The following is a 25,740-nucleotide window of genomic DNA, read 5'->3' on the forward strand; positions in this document are numbered from 1 at the left end:
TGAGACCGCTGGGGCAGATGGATGCGGTCAGCAGGTGACCCCGGTACAGGACTCGGCGCCATCGTCTCCGTCTCACCAACGCGGGTGGGAGCTTTCACACAACCTGTCCTCAGGGTGTAAAACCCAAGATCCAGCTCCCCGACCCCTAATGCAACTTTTCTTCCCCTGATTTACACTGAAAGCGAGACGCATTACTGAAGCTAAACTTAAGGTTCAACAGCTGCTCTTTATCAGAAACTGTGAATGGTTACGGTGGAGGGTTTTTTAATTTTTACTTTATTTAATGACGTGAGGATATAAGCTGTGGTTTTAACTTTCCGTTAGCTGGCTTGTCTTCCAGTTCTAAACAATTACCCTTCCTCCACGTCATGACAGCTTAAATAACTGAATGAACAGAGGAAAAGAAAAGCTTGTCCACAAACCAAAGCGAGGGCTAAAATACTTTATCCCCAAGGAACCTCTGGGAATGCCAATTAATCAGAAAGTTCACCTTCTCCTTTTTTTGCCTCGACGTTACGGCTTCTGCAGTAATGCTGACTGCTCTCTGACAGACCTAAGCCACCCAGCATTTAAAGGACAACAACGCTGCCCCAGTACGAGAGGATTCAGAGCAGACGTGCCCTTGCCCACACACGTTTTCCTGCAGTGCTTGCCACTTTTGAAACCAACCTCTCCCACCCGAATCCCAAGCCCGCTGTCTGGAAGACTCCAGGATCCGAGCTTCCCGGCGCGTGGGGCGAGACAGGCTCACCGTGCCCCACACCACTGCACTTATCGCAGCGTGGGCTTGCTCGTCTCACAAATCGACGGCACAGCCGACGCAGACCGCAACGAAGCGACTCCTCGCAACGTTCATTTTTGCTTTGCCTCTGCGGAGAAGGCCGAAACGCAAGTTCATAAAGCACTGCTCTGCAGCTACGATTCTCCTGAAAGAAAGCGCCAGCAGCCGAGGGTTGACGAGCCAGTGTTCGGACCAAACCCTTGGCTAAGAAGACCCCAATCGCAACAGCGACTTTGCAGCAAGCATTTGCTTGAGACAAAGCGAATCCAGCCGGGATCCAGCGCGGCCGGCCTGTTTACACCCACCGAAAACCTGCTATCGGCCAACTTACTACCTCCGGGGGGGGGGGGGGGGGGGGGGGGGGGAGAGCCTAGTTACAGCCGCCTTTAACTAATTCGAGCCCAAGCGAGGACTCAACAACGAACCCCGGCGCAGGGCGGTTCCTCAGCCCGCTCCCCCCCTCGCCTTCTACCTCCCCCCCTCCCCGCGGGCTTCCCGCTGGCTTTGGCGCCTTTTTCCCTCAGGGCGGGGGGGGGGGGGGGGGTCCGTGTGGTGGTGGTGGGGGATGTCCGTGTGGTGAGGGGGGGGTCCGTGTGGTGAGGGGGGGGGTGAGGGGGGGGTGGGGGGGTGTCCCTTACCCAGGTGGAGGGTGAGGTTGACGGCGGCGGGGTGCTGCACGCCGGCCAGCATGGTGCGGCTCTGCCACCAGGTGGCGTCGGCCGGGCTGTTGTAGTCGGTGAGGAAGGCGGCGCCGTGGCGCAGGTGGGGCTGGGCGGCGTCGCAGAGGTGGCAGGACTGGGTGACGCCGGTGACGCCGGTCTGCACGCAGTACTCCTCGGCCGGCGTCCCGCACGTGTGGGTGGCCAGCACCGTGGCGTTGAAAGCGGCGTTGACGAACTCGGGCATGCAGCGCTGCGGGCGGCCGCTCCGCTCCTCCGTGCACTCGTCCATGGCGCCGCCGCAGCGCCCCGGCAACCACAGCCACAGCACCGTCAGCCACAGCGCCCGCGCCCGGCGCTCGCCGCCGCCCCCCATGGCGCTCGGCCGGCGGCGGCGGAGGGGCTGGCCGAGCGGCGCGGGCCGGCGGAGGGGGGCTCGCTCGCTGGCTGCCGCCGCTCCGCGCCTGGCCGCGGGCTGGGATGGGATGGGATGGGCCCGGCCCGGGCGAGGCGAGGCGGCGCGCGCGGCCGGGGGCGGGGCTGCCGGCGCGGGGCAGGCCGGGAGCGGAGTCCCGCCGGCGGAGCGGGCCCGCGAAGCGGCCGGGAGCCTCCCACTGCTGCCGGAATGCGGGAAGCTTAAAGGGGCGATGGCGGAGGCGGTGGGGCCCTCCCCGAGGGGAAATGCCCCTCTCCCGCCCTGTGCCTGTCTGCGCTGCCGCCTCTCGCAGCGCAGCGGGCGCCTCGGCGGCCGGTGGTCCCACGGGAGGCGCGACGTCCCTGTGACAGGGCGGCGGGGGGCGACGGGGGACGCGGGGGCAGTCTCCCTCACAGCACCGGTGGCGTTGCCTGTCGGCGGGCCAGGAGCGGAGCGGGCGGGAATTCCTACACCACCACCCCCCCCCCCCCCGCCCGCCCCATGGCGGCGGGCCCAGTCACTGCCTCTGCCCCGTCAGAACCCAACAGAAGCCGTTTCATTATTTTAAAGGCTTTTCATAAGGGAAAAAAAAAAAAACCACCAACAACTTTCTCAAGAAATGTGAGGAAATTGATTGCGCTTTGCCAGCCGGGCTGTTCTGAACCCGGTTGGGTTTGTGCTGTCCGAGGGCACGGGCCTAAAAGGGGGTCTGAGGGGACCCGTGTTGCCACCTCAGCTTCTTTAATTTTTAATGAACTTATAGTTATTTTCATATCTAAATCCAGATCTCTGTGCTGCTTAGAGGCATCGGCTCTGTCAGCCGTGGCCGAAGACTAGGTTATGGGTTTTAGCTATCACCGTAAGATCTCCCGGTGACTTTGCAGGCTGAGGAATTGTGTAAAGATTAATTGTGTAAAATCCAGGAATCGTGTAAAGCCAAAACTGCTTTTACAGGAGAAAGTGCTTCCAGAAGCCTGCTCAGGAAACAGGAAACTGCTCGTCAAGATAGAAATTGATAGGAGAGTCAAGAAAAGGCTTTGTAAACTCGGTTATATTGTGAGAAAGCCTGAATGCAGCCTGTGGCTGAAAGAACAGAAAAAATACAGTCTGCTCTGGGAAAAAGATGCACTTTCTTGTTTTAAAGTAAACACACGTATCCTGTAGAAGCCGACCCTTCGCTTCTTGCATTAAGAGCCTGTGTCAGACTATTCACAAGGTCCGCGCAGCACGTACTCATAAGCGAGCCTGGAAATTTTCCTGCTGCTGGTAGATTTTATTATTACATTTGGTGCTACATGTTGGTGCGGTGATTCCTCTTTTTGCTTCCCCAAGAGAGCATTAACCTGGCCGTGATGAGACAGCCTCTGCGCTGAGGGTCCCCCGGACACCCCGAGCACCAGCAGAAGGGACGGGGGTGCGTTTTACAAAGTCATCGCTGCGTCGCTGTTGTCCAGGCTGGAATTACACATCTCCAGCGGAAAGTTTGATTTCCGCCGCTTCGCCCCCTTTTCCTCAGTTTCTGAAAACAAGCCAGCTGCTGCGAAAGCGATGCTGAGCTGATGCCATCATGGCAGAAGCTCTGGTAACGGCGCGCTGATGGGAGCTTCTCAGGTTCGGTAACAGCCTTAGCGGATGCCTGCAGTTGAGAGTGGACACGGCAGGGCAGGCAACAAGGAACAAGAGAGCGGGAAGCCACATGGAGCGGATCGATGTGAGGGAGGGAAGGATTAAGGTAGAGGCGAGAAGGGGGCAAGGACTCTGAGCAGGATCAGAGGGTATTGCCACAAATCCCACTCAGTGGAGCACCGGGATCGTCTGTCCACGTGTGGGAGGTTCCCAAGGATAATGAGAAAAAAGTTCAGCTTAATGCAACATTCTTGGGTTTCAGGATACTCAGTTTTAGTACCTAAAAACAACAATTTGCTTGATTTTTTTAACTAGCCATTTTCCAAGATTTTAATGTATGTAGGACCATCCTCAACAGTTTATGTGAAGCCCTTCTGTCATTTCCAGGTTACTGATTCTAATAAAGAAATCTGGAGAAAGAGATACCTGCTGGTATTTGCCATCAAAATCCACTTCATACTCGTAACTGCAATTTCATCTTTGACGTACTAGGACAGATCAAGTGATGCAGTCATATTTCATTCGGTAAACCTGCACTCATCTAACTAAAACCAGAATTAAATCTCGTATCTCTATAAATACATGACCTGTGCTTTCCTTTAAATGTCTTACCTGCTGAAATACTCTATCAAAGCATTGCAGCGTATTCCCCATAAACCCATTTCCTTTCCAACACAGAAAAAAGCATCCTCATGTGAAATAACCGTGTCTTAAAAGCGCAGAACCCGGATAACTTTTCTAACTTTGCAACGCTTACAAGGGTGAATAATAGTAAAAATACCTTGGTCAATAAATTCTTATGACTGGAAACTCCCACAAAGCGGAGTGAGTCATCCTGTGCCACAGGAGTGGCCTGAAAGGAAGGAAGGACTGTTTGATAGATAGGATGGGCACAACAACGAAACTTTCAGTTAGCCATCTGTAAAATAAGAATAATATTTGTGGATAAGGTTTGTGACTGTGCTGGGCTTAGACAGCACGGGCATAATGAAACGACGGTGAAAAAATGACATGGCTGCTGCTTCAAAAGCAGGTGCAAGGCTTCAAGCACTTACTGCCCCAAATTGTGCTAATCACAACGATATCAAGTCTCAAGAAAATTTGCTTTCTATTTAATAAAGAGGTGGTCAGGGAAGAACTTAAATACATAAAGTTAACTGTAGAAATCGGCACGTTATTACTTCAGTTCTTTTTTGAAGTACACAGATCAGGTTAAATGAATGAGAACAAGTGGAGAGAGAGTAAGAGCAAAGAGAAGAAATGCAAAAAAGGAAAAGCAACATAAAAACGTGAGAGGAAACAGCCTTTATAAAAGCAACTCTTACAGGAAATTCTGTCAGCTTTCGGAAGGCCAGAACTCCCGAGGTTGGCAGTCTCGCTCTTCCAATAGACCTCTCATAGAAAAAAAAGAAAAAGAAAAGCAGTATTTTCTTTCCTTTTGATAAAAAAAAAAATTGCAACAATGTGGTGTGCACCCACAAGCAATCTGAAATAACAAGAGCACAGTTAGTCTCTGTCCTTCTACAGCAGCTCAAACCAAGCGCTAACACACCGGTGCACTAAGACATTTGACCCGTTTGGGGCTTAGGAGGTCCAGAATGTTTTTAGTAAGCGTCACGGGGCAGCAAGCACTTTTATTTTTCAGTCTTCCCATACTGATTTAGCATCAGCATTTGTTCACGGACAAAATATGAGTGCATACGCTAAGGAAAACTGCTCAGAAGTTTCAGACTGTGATCGCGGAGCTTGGTTGTTCCGTGGGTGTCAATTATTAAAACAGGTTGATGAAAGTAACCCCCACGGAGAAAAACAACCCGCATTTGCTAATAAAAGTGAATAGATAGCTTGAGGATCCCCAAATGAAAACTGCGGTACACCCAAACATTTCATTACCAGTACATATATGTCAGTTTACGCTAAAAAATGAAGGACAGAAAAGCCCCGTGCTCGCCATCAGCCTTACAGAGTTATCAGCCACCGGAGGAGCCACCCAAGCAACCTTATGAAATGTCACTTGTCACAATCTGGCTGGTTTGGGCAACGTAAGAAGAAGTTTCCAGCAGTTTCCTGCCCTGCCCTCTGTCACGCAGGGGCTTCCCCCCCGGGCCCCACTGCTTTTCTCAGTGGACGCAATCAAAACAACGGTAATCGCAGCAGACATCCACTCGCCGGCCACCAAATAACCAAAAACACTTAAAAGAAAGCAAGCAAGTCAGCAGGTTCACCAAAGAGTTGGTGCAAAAGAGTCAAAATCCAGAAAGGCTGGGTGACAAAGATCCGATGCTTTTACAGGTGGATGCGGAAAGAAACCACACTGCAGTTTCCAGTAGCGCGTTGGGGAGCGCGGAAAAAAACCTGCTCTAAACTGTTTCTTTTTATGAAGATAAAAGCCAAGCTTTAGGCGTACTTGTTTTTCTGTCTTGGTTGAAAACTTTATTTTACCAAGTTGGAGTAAATATTTTGACTTGGTCCCAGCTGGGATAATCTCTGTGATTCCACTGAGGCATATAAACTACTGCAAATTTAATCGACTGATCCGTCACGTCTTTCTAGTGCCCAAAGTGAAATGATCAAAGTGCCCGTGTGCTATGCGAGGTGGGATTTCAGTTCCGTTCTTACCAGCTGGGCGCTGCTTCCGTCTCGGCGTCAACGACAATGGTGACAAAGCTTGATTTCTCCAGGCAGTGGCCTACAGGCATGTCTAAAACCAGAGAGAAAAGCTGTGCAGCGTTAAAGCGTCTCACATTTTATTTCAACGGGGATGGCAGAAACTGCAGACGGGGGGACGAGGTTAAGGATCGAACGATCTCTTTCCGCATGCAGTGCAACAAATGCGGCTTAGGACTAACATTACAAATGCATAAGAAATGCACTTCTGTATTAAAATATGGTTTAAAGCCATCCTGTTCAGAGAAGTTCTTCCGCAATCAAGGATAGGTGTGCAGAGAATGTGAATGAGTTTGGTAAATGTCTAGGGTATCCACTATCAGTAAAAGTACAGAATAAATCAGAGAACCATACTAGGTACTAAATATTCATGCCTATCATGATTTTATGGAAGCAGAAAGTTACTGTAATCTTATCAATAGAACTGAAAAAGAGAGCTACTAGCCATGGAAGCAGAAGGTGTTTCATAAAATGGTTTATTTAAGTTTGACTTTCTTAGTCGCTCTTTTGCAGATTATCCTAAATAATCCTGTACGGCAACTATGGGTAGGTGAATAAAAAAGTATCTCTGAACCCGTTCATGAGAGGTAATCTGCTTCTTACACGTTTCTGCAAACCCAGGAGAAATGAGAGACATAAGCTGATTATTTTATCTCTTTTCTGAAGTGGGTCTGGGACGTATCCTCATTTTCTCTCCTTAATACTGTAATGTCGGGAAGAAATATGCTAAAACAGAAATAAAACGTGAAAGGACTGTGCAGCTTTTCATCTTCCTGTTGTGGATTCAAACACAGCCCATCCTTTTAACCAAAACCCATGTTGGTTAATGGATGTCTGGTGGTGTATATGAAATGAATTTGTAATCTTTGATTCCTAGGAGATAAGATTTTTATCTTTTATCTTTACTCCTTCTTTTTATTCTGCGGTGTAGTCCTGTGCTGAATTTAAGCAACCACCTCTTGCAGCCTACGTTAGACCGTGACAGTAACATCGGAAGGACCCGAGCCAGCCCTAACTGTACTTCCTTCCCCTCTCCAAGATCTCCACTCGCCTGTCCAATACTGCCATGAACGGCTGCCTTTGTGAAGCCCACTGAATGAGGGCACTGGGAAAGGGACGTGCATGGGTGGGTGCATTCAGCCTTGAAATATCCACTGGGCTTTCTTGGAAATGAGACGTTCCTCAGCACTTTTCTTCCCTTCTAGCACTCCCGTTCTCAAGCAGTACCCCAGCAGTGCACTGCACGGATGAAAGTGTGCCAGAGGAATTGATTAGCTTCATTTCTGTATGGTATTACATCTATAGTATAGAGACACCAAATTCACCGAGAACAGTCTCAGGCTCAGTGCTGCCTTCATCCTTGCACTACGGGGTCCACTGATGGATGCTCTGCCGCCAAAAAATTCCAGCAATATTTAGGTTTCCGACGTGCTGATGAAGTTCTCTCTGTAAAGAGCAGGACTTGTTTACCCAGATCCATCTGAATAATGTCTGTGTCCTGTTCTTCACCGACTTGCATAGCTATGCAAATCCTTCACATGCATGAGCTGGGGCTGTTTACGCTAATTTTCCCAGTAAAACGTTCCCAGTAGAACTATCTTCCAAGCCTGATAAAACGCCATCCCAGAAAGTAGTATCTCACCATGAAGGGTGTTGACCCATGTGACCACAATGAAGTTGTTTAACAAATATCCTTCCTGACCTTCTAGCAGAATTCCCAAGAGTGTTTTCATCAGAAAGTTGGATAACTTCTTTTGCCTAGTGCCAACAGGACTGAAATTTTCTTCCCAGTTAGTTCTTAACTATCGTTTATGGTCACAACCTCTTTTTTCGTAGCACAGTCTGCCAATCAGTCTTGCCATGATCATTACTTTATTAAAAGTAAATTGTGTTGCTGTTTTATCATTTGTAAAACCCTTCTTTTCTTCATACAAGGTGGCTATTGAGAGCAACCTTAATTCAAGTGTCTCCCTCATTATAAGAGCTCACCTTTGTAAGTTTAGTGTTCTTTAAGCATAGTTTTTCTGAAATTCCCTTTGCTTTTCAAAAACAAACAAAACAGAACAGCACGGTCTCTAAGAAACTCCATCTTCTTTTAGATCTTTCTTTTTCCTGTAAAAACCTGTAATGCTTTGTACGCTGTATGCTTTTAGCCTAAGGTCTTCCTTAGCCATTGGACGCATGCTCTAAGACTTGCAGAAAAATGGATGTGTAATTTGGAGGTGTAGTATAGGTAGCACTGTGTATGGTCATACATAAAAGAGGGAACTAATGATTTCCTTCTGCTTTACAGTTTGATTGTTATAGATTGCTAGCCATATTTTAGCCATTTCTAGCCATAACAACCCAAACTAGACAGGTTAGATGCAGAAAATAACTGGAAAGAAATCAAAAGGGATAGTGGCTTATTAGCTGACAAGCCTCAGCAAGCAGTGGAGAGGGTTATTTAAAAAACTGTGGACAAAAGTCCTAGCAGACTCGAATCCACTTGGACTGCTTCAAGAAGGAAACCTCATCACAGGAAATACGTGACTCCTAATCATCCAAGGTCAGATCAACCATCTAATGGAGGGGACGTTCAAGGAAACATTCAAGGTGAGGTTGGATGGGGCTCTGAGCAACCTGATCTAGCTGAAGATGTCCCTGCTCATTGCAGGGGCGTTGGGTCCCTTCCAACCCAAACTATTCTATGGTTCTATGACAGTCGATTGAGAAGGCTAGTCTTTCGAATGACGGATTTTGGATGAGCAGAGCTCGTGTTTCTCCTGCTAAATAAATAGTTTGTCTTGACGTGCAAGCTGCAGTTTGATTTGTTGTTACGCCAGAAGAGTTAAGTCTGGATGCCCAGCTGGAGGTTGGCAACACTAGCACGTAATTTCGGGATCTGGAGATTCGCTGATCTCCCCTGACTGCTTGTTCCTCCCCCTAAAGCTCCTCAGCAACTTGTCTCCGCTCCCACATGGAACTGAGTTGAGGCAGAGCTGCTTACCCATTGCATGACTTGGAGCATACAGTGAACGGTGAGGAGCTACAAGGAGTCTGACCTACAGAGCTGCCTTTGGGATACATACCCACGCCTGTTCTTGCCCCACCTCTAGTCTTCGTACCCCCCAGCTCACTACGTTCTCCCCTGCATTGCCTGTGTCTCTGTTGATGGTCAGACGATGACCAGTTGTGAGGACAGAAGAGACATTCTCTGTACTCAAAGCCCCCCTGCCACCAAAGCCTAAATAGACAAAAGAAGCAATTCAGGGAAAATCTGTTCAGCCCCTGTAGCCAAGAAGCAAAAAAAAAAAAAAAAACTTGCAATGAACAGAATCTTGTGAAAATACAGCTATTAAGCTCTACAAAGTCTCTGCAAAGCTACAAAGCATACATGAACTACAATTTTCAGAGGTTTGTAACTCAGCCATCTTTCAGTAGGTGTTTGCAAGAACACTAAAAGCTGATTTTTCACATCAAGACCATTCCCCTATCAAACATCAATCCCTTGATCTACCATTCAGAAAGAACAGAGTGTCACCATGAAATACATACAGTAGCTTTGATATAAATTGCACACTGTAGTATTCCCTAACGTTTTTGTTTGATCCAAATCACTCTGAGCTGAAAATGAACATAAAAACTCAACAACCATAAGGATAATGAGACACAGACCACATATGGTTTCAGTGGGAAAAAAAAGAGTCAGTTTTGCAAAATTACAAACAGCGGAAAAGTCAAGGTTGAAAACGCTACCTGTTTGACACCACTACCAGCTTTCTTTACAGTAAAATAAGGAACGCCGATTTTGTTTTAGCAGAAGAGAGGGCATGGTCTAGTGCTTTGACCTTCCTAGCAGCATCACCGCTGTAATGCTGACTTTTTTCATGTTCCTTGGCAGAGCACTTAAACACTGTGTCCTCATTCCTTCTTGACTATAAAAGCATCTAGTACCTATCCATTAACACATCGCTATGCCTGCTAAGTGCTCTGGGGCAAATCAAATGAAACTTGTCGTCCTCTGTGGTCTGTCACATCTATTGAGACTGAACTTTTCCAGGATGTCTTTACCTCCATTTGAGTAGTAGGTAGCCAGAAGATGGATCTCAGTGGGATAACACAGTACCCTTACTGACTTAATATTACTTTATGTTTCTTATTTTTCTTTCTCTCACTCTAGACTGTCAGGATTTATGACTCCTCTCTCTTGTAGAATTGCTAAGCCTTCATTGGTAGTAAATAGATAAATAAGTAGTGGGTAGGTATGGTTCTAGTCAGCTTCTGAAGAGCACCTGCAACCCCTGCTGCAAAGAGCTAGGAGAAATGCCAGCGCTCTGATATCCTACCCTTCCTTCCCTTTTCTTAGAGTCAACAAAAGATTCTCCAAAGACCCAGAAGGCCGGGACTTGTGGGAAAGAGGATACAGTCTGCGGAGGCTAGAGGTTGTGGCCAATGCTCTGTCTACCCTACCAAGTCCTCAGCTAAAGAAGAGGGCAAGTCACAGTTCCTTGGGAGTATTAAGTCTTACGATCTTGCAGTCATAAGAGGAACTGGGAAGAATATAAATATGCAAGACCATTCCCTGGTTGTTCCGTCGTCCGTAGGTATCACAGGACTGGAAGATACCTTAATTTTGCAGGGACTAGGAATGAATCCTGATCCATAAGGCAGAGTGTTGGAACCTCATTCATTGGGAGCCACTGAATTCCCACTTCCTTCTGTGTCCGTAATTTTTTGAATAATAAGAGAATTTAGCCTCCTAGTTTGAAGCATGCAAAATGCTGTGTAAACACTCACACTGCTACTTATGGATTATCAAAGCAAAGAGAAAAAGTAAGATTGTTAGGGAAGGAAATTACATTTTTAAACTCATCAGTGGATATCATAAACAATGGGAAAATGTCTAAAATGCCTTATAAATAGACTGTTTCCTGCTAAATGCCTCATTTTTTTGCTTTTGAAGTACCAGTAGCAAGCTACCTAAGGAGGAGATTTGAAAATGTATTAAAATAAGAACCCAGCAGGCAAGAAAAACCATAGTTTTCATAGCTGTAAGCTGCATTTTGCTTGCTGGGAACCTCAACATACTACCCACATTTTCATCCCTGCCACTCCATTCATGGAAATATCAGAAAGACAAAGTCAAGTGTTCAGAAAAAGGCAGTGATTGCGAAGGGATGGGAAATTCGAAGACCTGTATCCTGTCCTTTTACTTGTCAGATCTTTAAAGAATAGGAAATGTGTAGTCTCTTGAACTGTTATTCATTTCTTCCATTTTGGAGCTCAGGGAAATTAGTACATCGGAGAATTTAATTACATTAAAAGCATTTATCCGAGTAGATCAACTGCCACATTTATCTGACAATTCATTTTTGATACGTTAATTTACCTCCAGCTATAAACATATTATTTTGAAATCATATGAAGAAGTTAAAATCAAGATTTAGCAGGTTGATTTATTAAACAGTGGACTGTAATTGTTTGCAGTGGGGTTAACTTACAGTAAGTACCAGGAGAGGGTATAGAGGACAGGGTACATCTTTATGTGATGGTAATGTCAATCCCTCCTGCTCCTGTTGTTATTATTATTATTATTATTATTATTATATGTTACATTATTATTGTATTTTAAGTAGCATTGAAATGACATTAGAGATTTAGATACCAGAGCATGCTTCTCAAAAGTTATTTCTTATATGATTTTAAATCACAGAATGCTCTTGAAAATAGCACCTCATTGTGACTGCCGGGTGTTTTTTTAACCTAGAATGTAGTTTTTGTTGGTTCGCTTTGTGGCTTGAGTCATTCTCAAAACACATTTCACACCTCCCCATCAGCCACTGGCTTGTGGCAACCCAGTTTTTGCCACCCGAACTGTTTAACTTCAAAGGTTAAGAAAACAAAAAGGCTCCAGAACATAAACATCTTTATATAGTAATACATACCTAGCATACCATTTTCATCAATGCTTCAGTGCAGCTCCCGAAGCTCTAAAATAGTATCTGAAATTTTATCTGTGTTTGTTCGCTCCCACATTTTCCTATATTTAAAACTAAGAAGTGTCCCTGGATATGCACATTAGCAGGGAAGGCTGCCTTATTGAATGGTATTGATTTATCAGACACCACCGGGTACCATTGTTGTGAATTTTATACCCTTGGCTGAGGGCTTTACAAACCCACGGACGTATTCATATATGTCATATATAAAGAGAATCATAATTCTCTTTCATTTTGCCGAACCCCCTGTGTTTCTTCTTACAATGAAGTTGGTTGCATAATGGGTGAATTGGATTTAAGGAGTTTTGCCAGACGGGTATCCCGCCGGGGTACTCCCTTCCAATTTATTTACGCAAATATAAACGTAATTCCCCACACAGTACCTGAAAGCGTGGTAAGCTTCCAGACAATCACTAAGAGTTCTTTTCAGCTCGCCTTAATTTGGGAAAATATTTAAAGTTGTTTTCTTTTTTTTTTTTGCCCCACCTTGCGTTTATGCCTTCCAGCCATTCCTTGCCCTCCCTGGATGTGAGGCTGTAAGTCCCAAAGGAGCCAAGCTGCAGGAGACTTTCCTGGTTTGTTAACCTCTAGAAGAAGTCAGGCTTGAAAGCTTTTACTCATATTCACCTCATCTCCAGCTCAACTGTGGATGAGTACAGGTGCCCACAGTTTTAATAAATTCCACCTCTCAGGACAAGAGGCAATAACAACTATTCACTCACTGGAAGCCACATGGCCAGGTCCCAGTTTAGCAACATCTGGCTTTCCAAACAGAGAAAAAAGAATGAAGAACGCTGCACAAACAGATGACACATAACTTCATTGTCCCCTGAAGTGTACAACAGACAGTTAGCATTTTTCTCATACTGAACCCAAGTACTCACGGTCACGTTTCCTTCCAGGTCGCAGTTGGGACAGCAGATGTTCTCCCAGTGTGTTATTCTCCTCGCATCCTGCGGTCGGGGTTGCCAATTTATTCAGGTTCCAGAGGATAAACAGGAGTCAGCTCAATGAAGCAATTGTTCATCCCGCTACAAATTACGTGAGATAATTTTGCAGGCTTCTCTTGGATTCCTGCTTCAGGGGAGCTAAAATGTGAAGGGGTGAGGAGCAGACCTGGTGGCACAAAGCAAGAGGTGCTTGCACTTGCTCTCGGTAAGGATGCCTCCTGCTGTCCTGCATGGCTGGAAGGGCACTGGAAAAAACATTTCATACTCATTGTTAGGTCATTAACATGCCATTAATTTTTTTTTGCTATATATTTGGGGCATTTAGGGACTTGTCAATGCTAGTTCTCTGTAAACTCATCTGTGTGGTCAAGAACAACAGCTAAATTCAATGTTCTTTGGTAGATAAGACACATACAGGTTTATCCGGAGACATTACAAAACAGTTTCGCTAGGGTTGTAATAAAAAGAAAAAACTTGATGAAATGTGCTGTAACAGCTGATATTGTTCAGCTGAGTATCTTCAGTGACGAAAACTCAGTATGTGTTGTAGAATATAGCAACATAGAAAAGGAAAAAAAGATGAGCTGGTAGATAGGCTGTATCGAAGACGGTGCTGTGCTTACTGCCCTTGTGCTGTTTGGAACTGGACAGAAAGATTTCCAGTCTTCACAACAAGGGCAGATAGCCAGTAGTCTATGTTGTTGTTGTCCCAGCCTGAACCGTAATGCTCTTTCAAACTATGGCACCGTGTAGGAGAAGACTCTTCCAAGCATGTTACAGTTTCTGTAGCTGTACACCATAACTTCCTGCATTTTTCACATTTCCTGGAGTTGGAAATCTCTGGTAAACGGCTGGTTTGAAGAAAGGTTACCAGGGATGGCACGGAACAAGCACCCTTGTTAGGTATGTACAGTCCTGGAGCCATCAAGAGGCAGAACCCGCCTTTGTACCAGTCTTAAAATAGTGAGATACCACCTGGTTAATACAACAGCAGAGCAGCAGAAGATAGATGGTCTATAGGCAGAGGGTGCCAGTGATGCAACGGATGAATACCTTTTGGAAAAACTGAAGGTGAAAGAAACCAGCTGGCTTGGGATCTGCGAGACTAAACCAGCGCATTTCGTCACCGGTTCAGAAGATTTAATTACACCTTCTGTTGGAATACTTGTTCAGATAACTTCTCTGGCTATCTGTCATCTCGTGTATCCTTGCTGCTATCCATGACGATCTGTATCCTGATGATCCATGAAAACTCTTGTTAAAATCAGTAGGCTAATGACCTATATAGTGTATTTAATATAACAGAATTTCACCAAGGGTCTCTCTCAGTGGAGGAAATTATCTTTCCGTGGGATAAAATGAGCATTACTAAGCACAGTGTATTGTGATTAGAGATTTTTTTTTTTCTTAGGAAGACAACTAATGTTCTCTTTTAAGACTTCTGTTATGTAAACACTTTCAGCTCACGATTAAGTTCCCAGCCTTCTCTTGGATAAGCTAACTAGGCTGAAGTCTTTTCATTAGACCTATTTTTGGCCTTGGATACTTTGTGATCACTTTGAACTCTCTCCAAATTGTTAACACTGTAAAAATGCTGGATGTGAGAACTGGGTACATTTTAGAAGTAATCTTTCCATTAGCGTACGCAGAAATAATATAAATGTTTTTATACGCACATGTCTTTGCAGCCACCATGCGTTCACATCTTTTTGTTCCCTTATTTATTTACAGCGATTTCTAAGTCCTCCTCAGAGATAGCTTTCTACATAGGCAGCTGTGCAGATCTGGTTTTTCTAAACTTGCTTTCCTGACAAAGATCATTTACGTGGAACAAAACAAACCAGACCTGAGTCCATATTTAAGCTTACAGTAACTCCTCCTCCATTGGTCCCTTTTGGAGAGTCTCCACTCCGAGTTTGAAGGTCACCTTTACCGAGGCTGAACCTGGAAAGTTTTGGTCTGAAAACGAAGGCTCCATCGAAGCTGGAAGCAACTCAAACTAAGTTATATAGTGTGGGAAAGCTAAGTAAGCTACTTGCATTGTTTAGACAACTTTGAATATATGAGTCACAGGCGATGAGGAAAAGAACCATCCTTTAAAATGTAAATTCAGAAACCAGCATTTGGGACAGCTTAAATACACTTTTGTTGCTCGCTTGTAGATGTTGCTTACTACAGCTACCTGATGTAGCCATTATTTTTAATGTATATTGCACATAGACTCAAAAATATTCTGCCTGGAAGGAATTACAGGAGGATAAGATGCTGTTCTCACAAATACTGATTTTTAGTTTAATATTATAGGCCATTTATTTAAGTAGCTTTGTGAGTTGAATCACAACATCATACAGCTACGTCTCTCTCTCTAGTTCTTTGTGTGTACGATGATGCTAATGTAAAGAGCTACTGACATACGTAGCCTTTTGTCTAAATTAGGTTACTTGCGAACCACCTCAGAGTTCATCGTGTCAGCTCAAAGCCTCCGTATCTTTTGCTCAACCATTCTCCTCTCATTTTGAAAATACACCAAGAGAACTGGTTGATAACGTTCTGGAGGAATTGGAGCTTTGCGTAACGTTGCTGGAAGCCTGGCCTGGAGAGGGACAGGGTGATGCTGGATTTGAGTTGCCCCGGCGTTGGAAGTTGTGAGGCATTTAGCTTTTTGCACTATTTTGCCATTCGCAGATGATACAACATTAACTGCGGAGCTGTAGCCGTAGCAGAAATATTTTAAAGCATACTCTGTTTTGGTAATGGTATAAGAGGAATCACGTAGAAAACTCGAATCTAAAATGCAGTGAGACTGAACATGTGTTTTGAGTAAATCCACGTCACATTGCTAGGAAGCTTGTCTGGCTGAGTTGACCTCGCGTAGAAACGTTTATCAGCTTCTAGTTGCCCCGTCCTCGGCTCTACAGAAATCTCTGGTACTTGGTCACCTCGCTCAAGCTGTGCGTCCTCCTCCCACCTTATTCGTGTTACTTCCAGAGGTGCTGTTCCTTGTTGCTTTATTGTTCTCAGTGCACGGCATTTTTAAGGCTATAGCAATTTATCTCGAGAGCTGACAGGACATTTTAAAACATCTTTTTGGTGAAAAATGTCAATGAGGCGCCATTGGTATGGATCCTGATGACTCTTGCGATTGAGAACCGCTCGGGGAGATAAGGTTGTTGCAACATTGTCTTTGTTCCCAGTGATAAATTCAAAGTGACACTTCTAAAGCAATCGGTTTGAATCCCAGAGATTTTTCTTTGGAAAAAATTTAAGACTAAATTGTTTGAAAACTTTGTCGAGCAAATGCAATTTGGAACACTAAAAGACAAAACTCAGAAAGAGTTTTGAAAAATTTACTCTTGGGCTTTGTCCTGAGTGAGGGAAGACAAATCTTAATCTGAAGCTCTCAGAGTCTGCAAACATGAAAATGCTTTCACATTTAGCTGTTGATTTGTTTTGCTTCATTTCTGGTGCCTCACCCTTAGAATAAAGATTATCACATGGCAGTCTGTAATTCAGAAGCAGACTTTTCTCCTAATGGTTTGACTTTGTTTTTCTCACTTTAGATATTATAGCCTACTTCAAAAATTGCACAGACCCTCAACAGCAGAGTAGGTGAGGGCTACACAAGCATGCAATTAGAGGAACCTAGGGAAAGTGTGGTTCCCAGCAGAGAACGGCAACATCCATTTGTGCACCGTGTTTCGTAGCTGTCGAAGTCTTTCTTGTTAATAGTATTAAAAGTATCATGTGTGTAAATCTTCTTCAGGATGTTAAAAGATTAGCGTGTTATTGCCAACAGTGAGCACGCAGGATCTGCTTCCAAACAAATGCAGGAACTGCTTGGTTTTCATCCAACACAAGATTGCCTCTTTCAGCTTTATTAATATGTTTAATGTTAGTGAGACGGTTATTGCTGTTTCAGGGGCTGTTTACTATGAGTTTTGGGAACAAACTGATATTAAAGCTAGAGTCTAGCTCTGATTCTGCCACTGTCTGACGACAATGGTGATCCTTATTTTAGCAGTCATTAGCATATGCAGAGGAACATCTTTCTGCGTGATTTATCCTAATTTACATAAAACCAAGATCAATGTGTGCTGCACCTTCAACTTCTACCTAATATCCACGTCCTCCTATAGATGCTTTGAGAATCGTTACCACTGTAATCACGTGAACGCAGGCGCTCCTATGAAAACCAAGAAAAGCTCTTTGGAAGCAAACTTCGGTGATAACTGCTGCATCAGAGATGCTCCCAAGGCTGATGCCTCTCCAGTGCCTCTCCTGGGCTGAAAAAGTTGGCAGTTCCTTAGCGAGCTCCTTGACAGGCACTTTTTCTCTCCGCTGTGGGAAGGATTGGTGCAGGACGAAGATGCTGACCCACTGGTGTCTATTTTCGGTCTGTTCTTTTTGGTCAGCGTGGCTTAACCCATCTGTTATTTCATCGCCCTTGCTCATCTTCTTCTTTACCAGCGTAGCAGAGCTGCCCGGCTTCTGTTGGGCTAATACAAGTGCATCTCTCCTACCCGAGTGCACCAGAAGAATTGACCTCTACAGACAAAGGCGTGATGTTTTTTTAACCCCTCTTCTCTTTCTCTTCTTTTGTGGCAGACTGCTGCCTTGCCCAAACGACGAGCGAAGCCAAACTCCGTTCCAGAAGCAGCGCTGAGTCTCTGGCTAGTCCTGCGAGCCGCCTGCCAGCTCCACTGGCCAAACTGAATGTCTGCGTTAGCCCTAAGGGAGGAGGATGAACCATTTTATGGCAGCTGTAAAAGGTCACACAGTAAACACCAGCGCTACTGCTCATCTCTTGTCCCAGCTGAGCCAAGTGGTTTGGATGTGTGTGTGGTATGCATGTAAGCAAGCGGTTCAGAGCTCTCTCTTGGCTCTTCGAGATTCAGGTTACAAACTAGAGAATTAGCAAAACTTAGTTGATTAATTCGGGTTGGTTCTACCTAGTTTGAGACTGGTCGTTCAAATGAGATGGGTCTCGAGGCCTGTAACACTTGGAAACCTTTGTCTTAAAATACACATTCTGCCTTTCCGGCATAAATCTGTGCAAGGTCCGGGGCTTTTTGGCTTTGTTTGTTTGTTTATAAGCAGAGGGGCATTCCAAGAGATTACCATTTCAATCATTTATCAGCAGTCCTGGCGAACCGGGGAGGTCCCAGTTGACTGGAAGTTAGCAAATGTGACGCCCATCTACAAGAAGGGCCGGAAGGAGGAGCCGGGGAACTACAGGCCTGTCAGCCTGACCTCGGCGCCGGGGAAGGTTACGGAGCAGATCATCTTGAGTGCCATCACGTGGTAGATAGAGGACAACCAGGTGATCAGGCCCAGTCAGCATGGGTTTATGAAAGGCAGGTCCTGCTTGACTAACCCGATCTCCTTCCATGACAAGGTGACCCGCTTAGTGGATGAGGGAAAGGCCGTGGATGTTGTCTACCTAGACTTTAGTAAAGCCTTTGACACGGTTCCCCACAGCATTCTCCTGGAGAAACTGGCTGCTCATGGCTTGGACGGGCGTACTCTTCGCTGGGTAAAAAACCGGCTGGATGGCCGGGCCCGAAGAGAGCTGTTTGAATAGTGCCAATAGGCAGACAACTACACGCCGTGAACTCGCGTACTTTAAAGTCAGTTCCATAGCAAACCATGTTTCATCGGTTCTGGGGTCCATAAAAGAATTGCAGTTTTTAATCGGATGTCTGCATTGTTTAATGCAGAGCCTGAGTGGTACCCACTGAACACACAACTGATTTATTACCATCCTTGTTTAATCTGTCTTGCTATAAATAACTGTTTACATTCAATCCAATACTACGTATATTTAACATTTCCAGCACGATCTCTTAATAGTCTTCAGGTGAAAGTACGTTGGTTCAGTGTGAAAACTAATGAATGTATTATTCCACTGCTTCTAGTGAGGAGCAGAGAGCTTTTGTCACCGTTTTAGGGCTAAGGATTAAGGTAAAAATTGTTCAGTGGGGAAAAAACCATTGTTTTGGTTGAGAAGTCTGGAGCTTGCTTTCCAGGTTCTCTAGCAATTTGTAAGCGCGTGCTTTGAAATTGCAGTTTTCATTGCCTGCGTATCCACGGGCTAACATGCAGATGCCTTACACATCGCACACAGAATATAAAGAATGTACAATTAATGTGAAACTGGATTAAATCTTCTGTCTGGAATTACATGGGAAATCAGGCAGCGTCAGGGAGAAAAATCTCTTTTCGCATGTAAATGAGCATACAAATTCCTTAATTATGAGTTGAGTCATTATGTGCCAGAAGTACTCACAACCAGAAATGTTTTGTATTTTAAGAGGGGTAGTGGGGCAGAAGTATAGCGGGCAAAATGTTTTATTTGGTATCTGGCACAGTATAATAAAGATTTTTTTGCTTTTTACCATGATGTGTCCCTGTATCAGATAACGTACTGTGTTTTAATCCTAACTTTCATATCCATGGTCTTTGGTTGTCCTGAGACTTTTGAGCTCTGATCAGCACCTGGTATTTATGGATTCTTTCTTCCACCTTGGTTCCTTAAATTCATCTTCAGTTGGATTAGGAGAACTCCTAACGTCAACGTCGACCCTTCCTCCCACTACAGCTGCTCGTATCGTACCAGCAAAGCTCGTACTTCGGCCAGTGCCAGATTTCTGAGTCACTCGAAGATTTTAAAAATATTAAAGTTTATAATGGTGCCTTGGAAACTATGACATCACTAGGAGTTTCTCACAGTTGTTTTCTGCTCTGAGAGCATCCGGCAGGCCATGCTTATACAGTTCCCACCGTGCAGAGTTTGGAGCATCCTAGATCCTCAAATTCTTTCTTGCCACCAAATCCCAGAATTGATCAGGCCTGCAGAGGGAAGGGGTGAAAAGTGGAGGACAGGTAGAAGACAGATGTGGAAAACATCTTCAGGAATGTCACTGACCAGTGCATGGAATGAAGCAGAGTTCCTACGTACGAAAGCACGGACTTCAAACTACAGTAAATCCACCCTGAAATGGTGATCTAGGTTATACGGTACTTAACCTCCATCGAAGCAGTTTTGGCCCTGTCTGCATTAGTTTGTCAAACAAACGTTATAAAGGCGGCTACGCTGGAAGAGCCGTGTTTAGACTTCAGCACTTGTTTTCAAACATGAGTCAAAGGCCGGAGCCTTGACATTTCACGAAGCTAAAGTTTATTTTGAGGATTTGGATGCGGCAAGCCAGTGGTCTGAGCAGCTGAGCACAAAAGGAATAACCAATGGAAGCGGTTATTGCGCTGGAATTACCCACAGAGCAGCGTGAAAGCGGGCAATCAGTTGAAAGAGGAATTATCTTTTAAGATGTTTTACAGTAAGTAACATCATCAAAAAAACCCCAACACTTGAGGTATCTTTTCTTCCTCCTTGGAAGCCTTCCTGAACTCCAGGTACCACCCACGATGTATCTTTTGAGGACCGGACTTTCAACTTTTTGTTCTCCATCCGTAGGTGAGCACTTTAGGCCATCGTTACAGCGATAGTGCCAGACGCCACAGAGCTGCGCAACCAATTATATTATTATTCTTTCTGCTCACCATAGTTGAGAATTTTCTTTTTCTTGCAATTTCTTTCCTTGGAAAGTGCGCTGATGCAGTTGAGACAACTCTTACTCCCCTTTCCCCCCCAAAAAACCCCCCAGTTGGCTACATTGAGCAACTAATTCCTTTAGTAGAAGGGAAGAGGAACAGTGGGGAATTACACACCAGACACTGACTATAGGTCAGGAGCTTAGATGTGCACAAAAAGAGTAGCTAGGGAAAAAAAAAAAAAGCAGTTCTTCATGTATTTTCCAGTGTACTCTTTCTGAATGTCTCTTTGCAGACGGCAGCGTGGGAGGAAAACTTGGAATTCCAAAATACAGTCCTGGTATCTGCAAAGCTCTTTGCAAAAGCAACTGACTGCAGGAAACAGAACAGGGCAGAAGATTTTTAAATCGCTCTTAAATTTGAAACTTTACTTTTGCTTTTTTTTCGGTTTGCTCAAACGTAGGAAGCAGCGCTCACTCTTTCCTGTACGGGTGAAAGATTTTTCTGTGGACGCTCCCTTTCAGCAGCACAGTAATTTGAACACGGCTTTAGAAAGTCAGTACAGTGGAGACCACGCGGTCGTTTTCCCAGGAGAATACGAGGCTGTAAACTTATCCCTCTTAACTAAAGACATTATTATTGGGCCTTAGTGTTGTGTTCTCTTATAATTCACCTCTGTCTTTATGAACCATAGCTCAAAAGCAGGCCTGGTTAATGGTTCTTAGCAAAATGGTAGGGAAAAGTACGTTTACCAGAGCTTTTAACGGGATTAAAAACTTTCAGTGTGAAAATAAACAGCAGAGTATAATTTGTTAGCTACTACCTAGGGAAAAAATACTGTGCAACTGGAATACAGTATAGCAGGAATTCAGTGAAAAATCAGTTTCGTAAAACATATGTATATATAAAATATACGCATTTTAAAGCAGCATAAAGTTAAGCAGTAATAGCACCTCTAAAGTAGGCAGGTCCTCTTCCCTCATGGCTCTTGAAAGGTGTGATTTGGGTGGGGTTTTTTTTATAACAACATCAACATCAGCCCTGTATTTAACACTCCCATGAAGTGACAAGTTTAATATGGAATTAGCATCAGCAAACTTTCCAGCCATGCTTCAGCAAATCACACCTTGCAGATTTAAAGCCTGCAAGCAGCGTTTATCTAAATGCCTGCGCTCACTCCCGCACGTTTCCTCGTTCAGGTCGATGCCTGCACTGTGACGTGGTCTCGCATCTTGCAAAAAATGGCATCGGGTTCCGAGTTTATCTTTTACTCCAATTTTTTTATGCTTTTTAGTATCCTGAAAATAACGCAAGAGCGCTCCTTCAGCTGCCCGTCAGCTCTGGTGTGCTGGTTTAATGCGCGTTACCTCCGGGGGAGAACGGTCACTGAAACACCTCCTGCTAAAGCTGGCCCTTCCGCGACGTGAAGGCTTGTGCTAACCGGTAAAGCAAAGCTCCCAGCAGAAATACAGATAAACTGAAGCTATTTCTTGCACCGCAGTCTTTTAGCCCCCCCCTTTTCCACCCAGACACAGACACGCTGAAAATGCATGTGCTTCACCAACACAGCATCTCTTCCTTCTTTAAATGACCTCCTCACCCTTCTAGACCCAACCTGCTTTTAAAAACCAGTGAGGACTTTTTATTCAGCTTATTTTAAGGATGCCTTAATGCAGCTCTCTGTTACTGCTGAGAACAAGGAAACACCAAACAGGTTTCAGAGCTCTTGACAAGTGTCAGGAGGAAAGCACCCGGAGGCTACGGAGCAGGCAACGAGGGAGATTTGGAATGAGGTGATAGAAAACGTCAGTGAATCTCAGAGCTCGTGTGTGCCAGTGAAGCGTGCCCTTCTGCTGCGTACAGCAAGGCCGCGCACTCTCAACAGACCACGTTTGAACCAAGAAAGTGCTTTTAGGCAGCCATTTTCAGGTCTTTCTCCTGTCAAAGCGCCGGGTGAGCTTCTGATTAGAAGCGTTCATCCCTTCAACTTTTTTTACTGCTTTTAAACTCTTACTGCGTCTCTTTTTCAGAGACAGGTAAGGCATCGCTATCTTGCATGCTAAGCCACCCACCTCGACAAAGTTGTATCTGTGGCATTGGCTTTCCTCTGGCTGGCATTCCTCACCCCATTTTTGCTTTGGAGGCAGAAAAAGAGCTCAATTAGGTAATTGCAATGCTAACCTGGTTGGTTTTCTTAGGAACAAATTCAGTATGGGCACACTTTTAACACGTGCTCTACAGATCAAGCACAAATGTTTCTAAGTAACTCCAGAGAAAGAATCTTCCTATAAAGAAACCATTTAAGAGCAAAGATTTCCTTTCAAGAGGACTCATCCTCCTTGGAGATGGTGGTCTTGAGATCAGTGGGATACCGTTAATGCCGATGCCACAGCTGAGCACTTAGTTCTCCCTTCGACTTTCTCCAAGTAAAGATCGTAGCGTAGTTCTGCTGAATTTCTCTCCATCGGTGGAAATCTCCCTACGGCTAGAGACGTTTGTCAGTTCTTAGCCTGAAGTACATTATGCGACATGCTGCCCGAGTACTACCGTGTAGAGAAGATGAATCTTCTGCATATTTACTCTAACAGAGCAGTAAAAGGCAGACTCTCAGCCTTCCTCTGTGACCCACTCTAAAAGTCACCTCAAAGACAGAAGTGAAGGTGCCGTGTTTCTCATCTCTCTTGCGCAGCAATACACAATCTATGCCTTTGGGTTTGTGTTCTGCTCGGTTCTCGGCTTTGGAAACCGAGCCGTCGGTTTGCATGAACAGCGTTCGCGTTTTGTTCAATGCAGCATGGTGCATGCAATCAGGCAGGCAAGCAAGAGGTCCAGAAATTAAGATAAAAAGTTGGTGTAAGGGCAACTTTGTAACTTGTTGGTAGCATTTTTAATAATTGTGTGAGAGGTTTTAAAACAAGCAAGATAAAAATTCAAGTAACCAACTGACAAGTGTCATCCTTCATATTATGGTTTTGACACTATTGTCAGTATTACTTTTACTCTTCTCCTTTTCCACTTGGAACCGGAAAACCAGAAGAACCCGTGGTTGTTTCTGAACCCCCTCACGAGAGCTCTGTGGTGTCAAAAGCCCAAGAGACAAAACTAACGCACCTTAGGTCGGTACAGCAGAGAACAGGCAATGGTGTCGTGGCTGCCAAATCTGGCGTCGGCGCTCCCTGGGGCTCCTCTGAGCATCACAGATAGCGAGATTACTGGAGCTTGGGTAGTTTGTTCTTCTTGAATTTCAGATAATTACATTTGTTGTACGAGAGATGTGAGCGCTCGGACAAGCTGGCTTTTTGAAACAAAGCACAGATCAATTTACTGACACAGTAAACTCATCGCAAGCTCAGTTTTTACTGCGAAAACGTACATGTCATTTCGGGTTACTTTTCAGTTTTCGGTACCCAGGCCGTTTAAGCTCCTCATTAGCATGTCAATCCCTGTTTAGACTGCGCTATTCATTTCTGGCACGGGAAGTGCAGGCAAGGATTACTGCTTTCCCACTTAACTGGTCCTGATGGATTAGGTATTAAAAACCAGACTGAATATTGTCAAGCAGTATTTTCATGCTTGACACTCCTTAACATGTAGAACACTAGCACGTAGATAAAAACCAACTACGCTGTTATTTGTAGATGCTAAAGAGTCCGCGGCACCTTCCCCCGCCACAACCTGCGACCTGAGCGGTCCTCGGGACCGGGTATCCTTCCTTGCAAGCTCCATCCCGGCAGCAACTCCCGACGTAGGCGTGTGACCTACAGAATTTCATACGTTATTACACTGGCTGTACCCTTAAGCGCCCATTAATTTTTTTAACAATTCTTACAAGCAATACGAAATTAGATACAACCTTTTTGTTAATGAAGAGGGCTCTGGTGTTGAGCTGTACCCAAGAAGCACAGCTATCTTAGAGAGTTACAAAATTCATCGCTGCAATAGGACCAGAACCAGTGAGACCTCACATCACAGCCAGGGTGGCATTAATGTTAAGGTACCATTTTACAGTCGTTTTCCAGTAATAGTAGATAATAGCTTTACAGTTACAAATTAGCATCATTTTTGTAAATAGACCTGAGAAACATCAACTTTACTCTAAAATGGAATTTCTTTAGCTAGGATTTAACATCAAAGTACCCCCAAGTACAACTAGCTTTAGCCAGTATCACAGAATATTGTACATACACTTGGTAATCCCTGGTATCCTCTTCCACCTTCTAGAATTTACCACATTAGAAGCAGGGAAAGCTAACGGTAATTATGTAGTTGAAAGCAGACTGCGGCGAAGAGCCCCACTACACATCAAGACCTGATCAGAACAACAAAACCTTAACTGAAATAGCAGGACTCGGTCCTGGAAACGCCAGCGAAGCTGCTCGCCAAAGGGAGGCCAGCTCACTAGAGTTCATCTGAATTTTTCCCAGTATCTCCAGTTCTGTTTCTGCACACATAAAGACGGAGGCAGTGCTGAACAGCTGTAGGGCCCTTAAGCTCTGGTCTTTGCTCACCTTGCACCCATCTCTCCTGCCTCCTGTTTAAATGCTGACTTCTTTTGAAGACCAGTAACAGCTAGAGGAAATTAGAAAGCTTTAACAGATATTAGATCATACTTAAAACTTGTAGGCTTGATACTGAAATTATGAAGTATCTTTAAAACCATTGGACATCTGCTTCGTGTTTCCAGTTTTGTGTTAGCAACACAACTGATATGGTAACACAGTATTTGAGGGGCAAGCCAAGGAAAGCAAGTTTTGTCTGGATGCAATAAATACAGACGTGGAAAGGGAAGGCGGCTAACACTACAGCACATCTTTCAACATCCATCCCTTCCGATTCCCCAACAGGTTGTTCCTGAACCCAAACTGGAAAAGAAAAATAATCACATTTTCAGTAATGGTGGCACGGAGTGACCATTCTTCAATCTACAGAAAAGCCTACATCAGCAGAAAGGATTGTGGAGTTTACTGCATCAGACCATGCAAAAGATGATACATGCTTCAACTTAATCCCGGATTTAAATTTGGAGATGAATACCAATGCACTTGATGATATCAAAGATAGCTCTGTAGTTCATAGGTGGATATCTAAGCTTCATGTGGCATTTGGCTTTTAG

The 25,740-nt window shown here is 44.8% G+C and overlaps 2 protein-coding genes across 2 annotated transcripts in view; one reads left to right on the plus strand and one right to left on the minus strand.

Moving 5' to 3' along the window:
• The window catches only part of LAMC1 (laminin subunit gamma 1), a 70,191-nt gene extending 68,375 nt beyond the window's left edge, over positions 1–1,816 (minus strand). Inside the window, exon 1 of the mRNA XM_050901429.1 lies at positions 1,420–1,816. Coding sequence (XP_050757386.1) covers positions 1,420–1,816 — 397 coding nt within the window. The remainder of the gene's footprint in view (positions 1–1,419) is intronic.
• A 271-nt stretch (positions 1,817–2,087) lies between these two features.
• SHCBP1L (SHC binding and spindle associated 1 like) lies at positions 2,088–25,740 on the plus strand. The gene is given in 9 exon segments (XM_050900954.1): positions 2,088–2,099; positions 14,100–14,234; positions 15,516–15,724; positions 21,091–21,267; positions 23,642–23,791; positions 23,793–23,850; positions 24,499–24,621; positions 25,472–25,526; positions 25,529–25,740. Coding segments are annotated over 9 exon segments (1,131 nt in total).

Source organism: Gymnogyps californianus, chromosome 8 (assembly GCF_018139145.2).
Source record: "Gymnogyps californianus isolate 813 chromosome 8, ASM1813914v2, whole genome shotgun sequence".
Taxonomy (NCBI): Eukaryota; Metazoa; Chordata; class Aves; order Accipitriformes; family Cathartidae; genus Gymnogyps; species Gymnogyps californianus.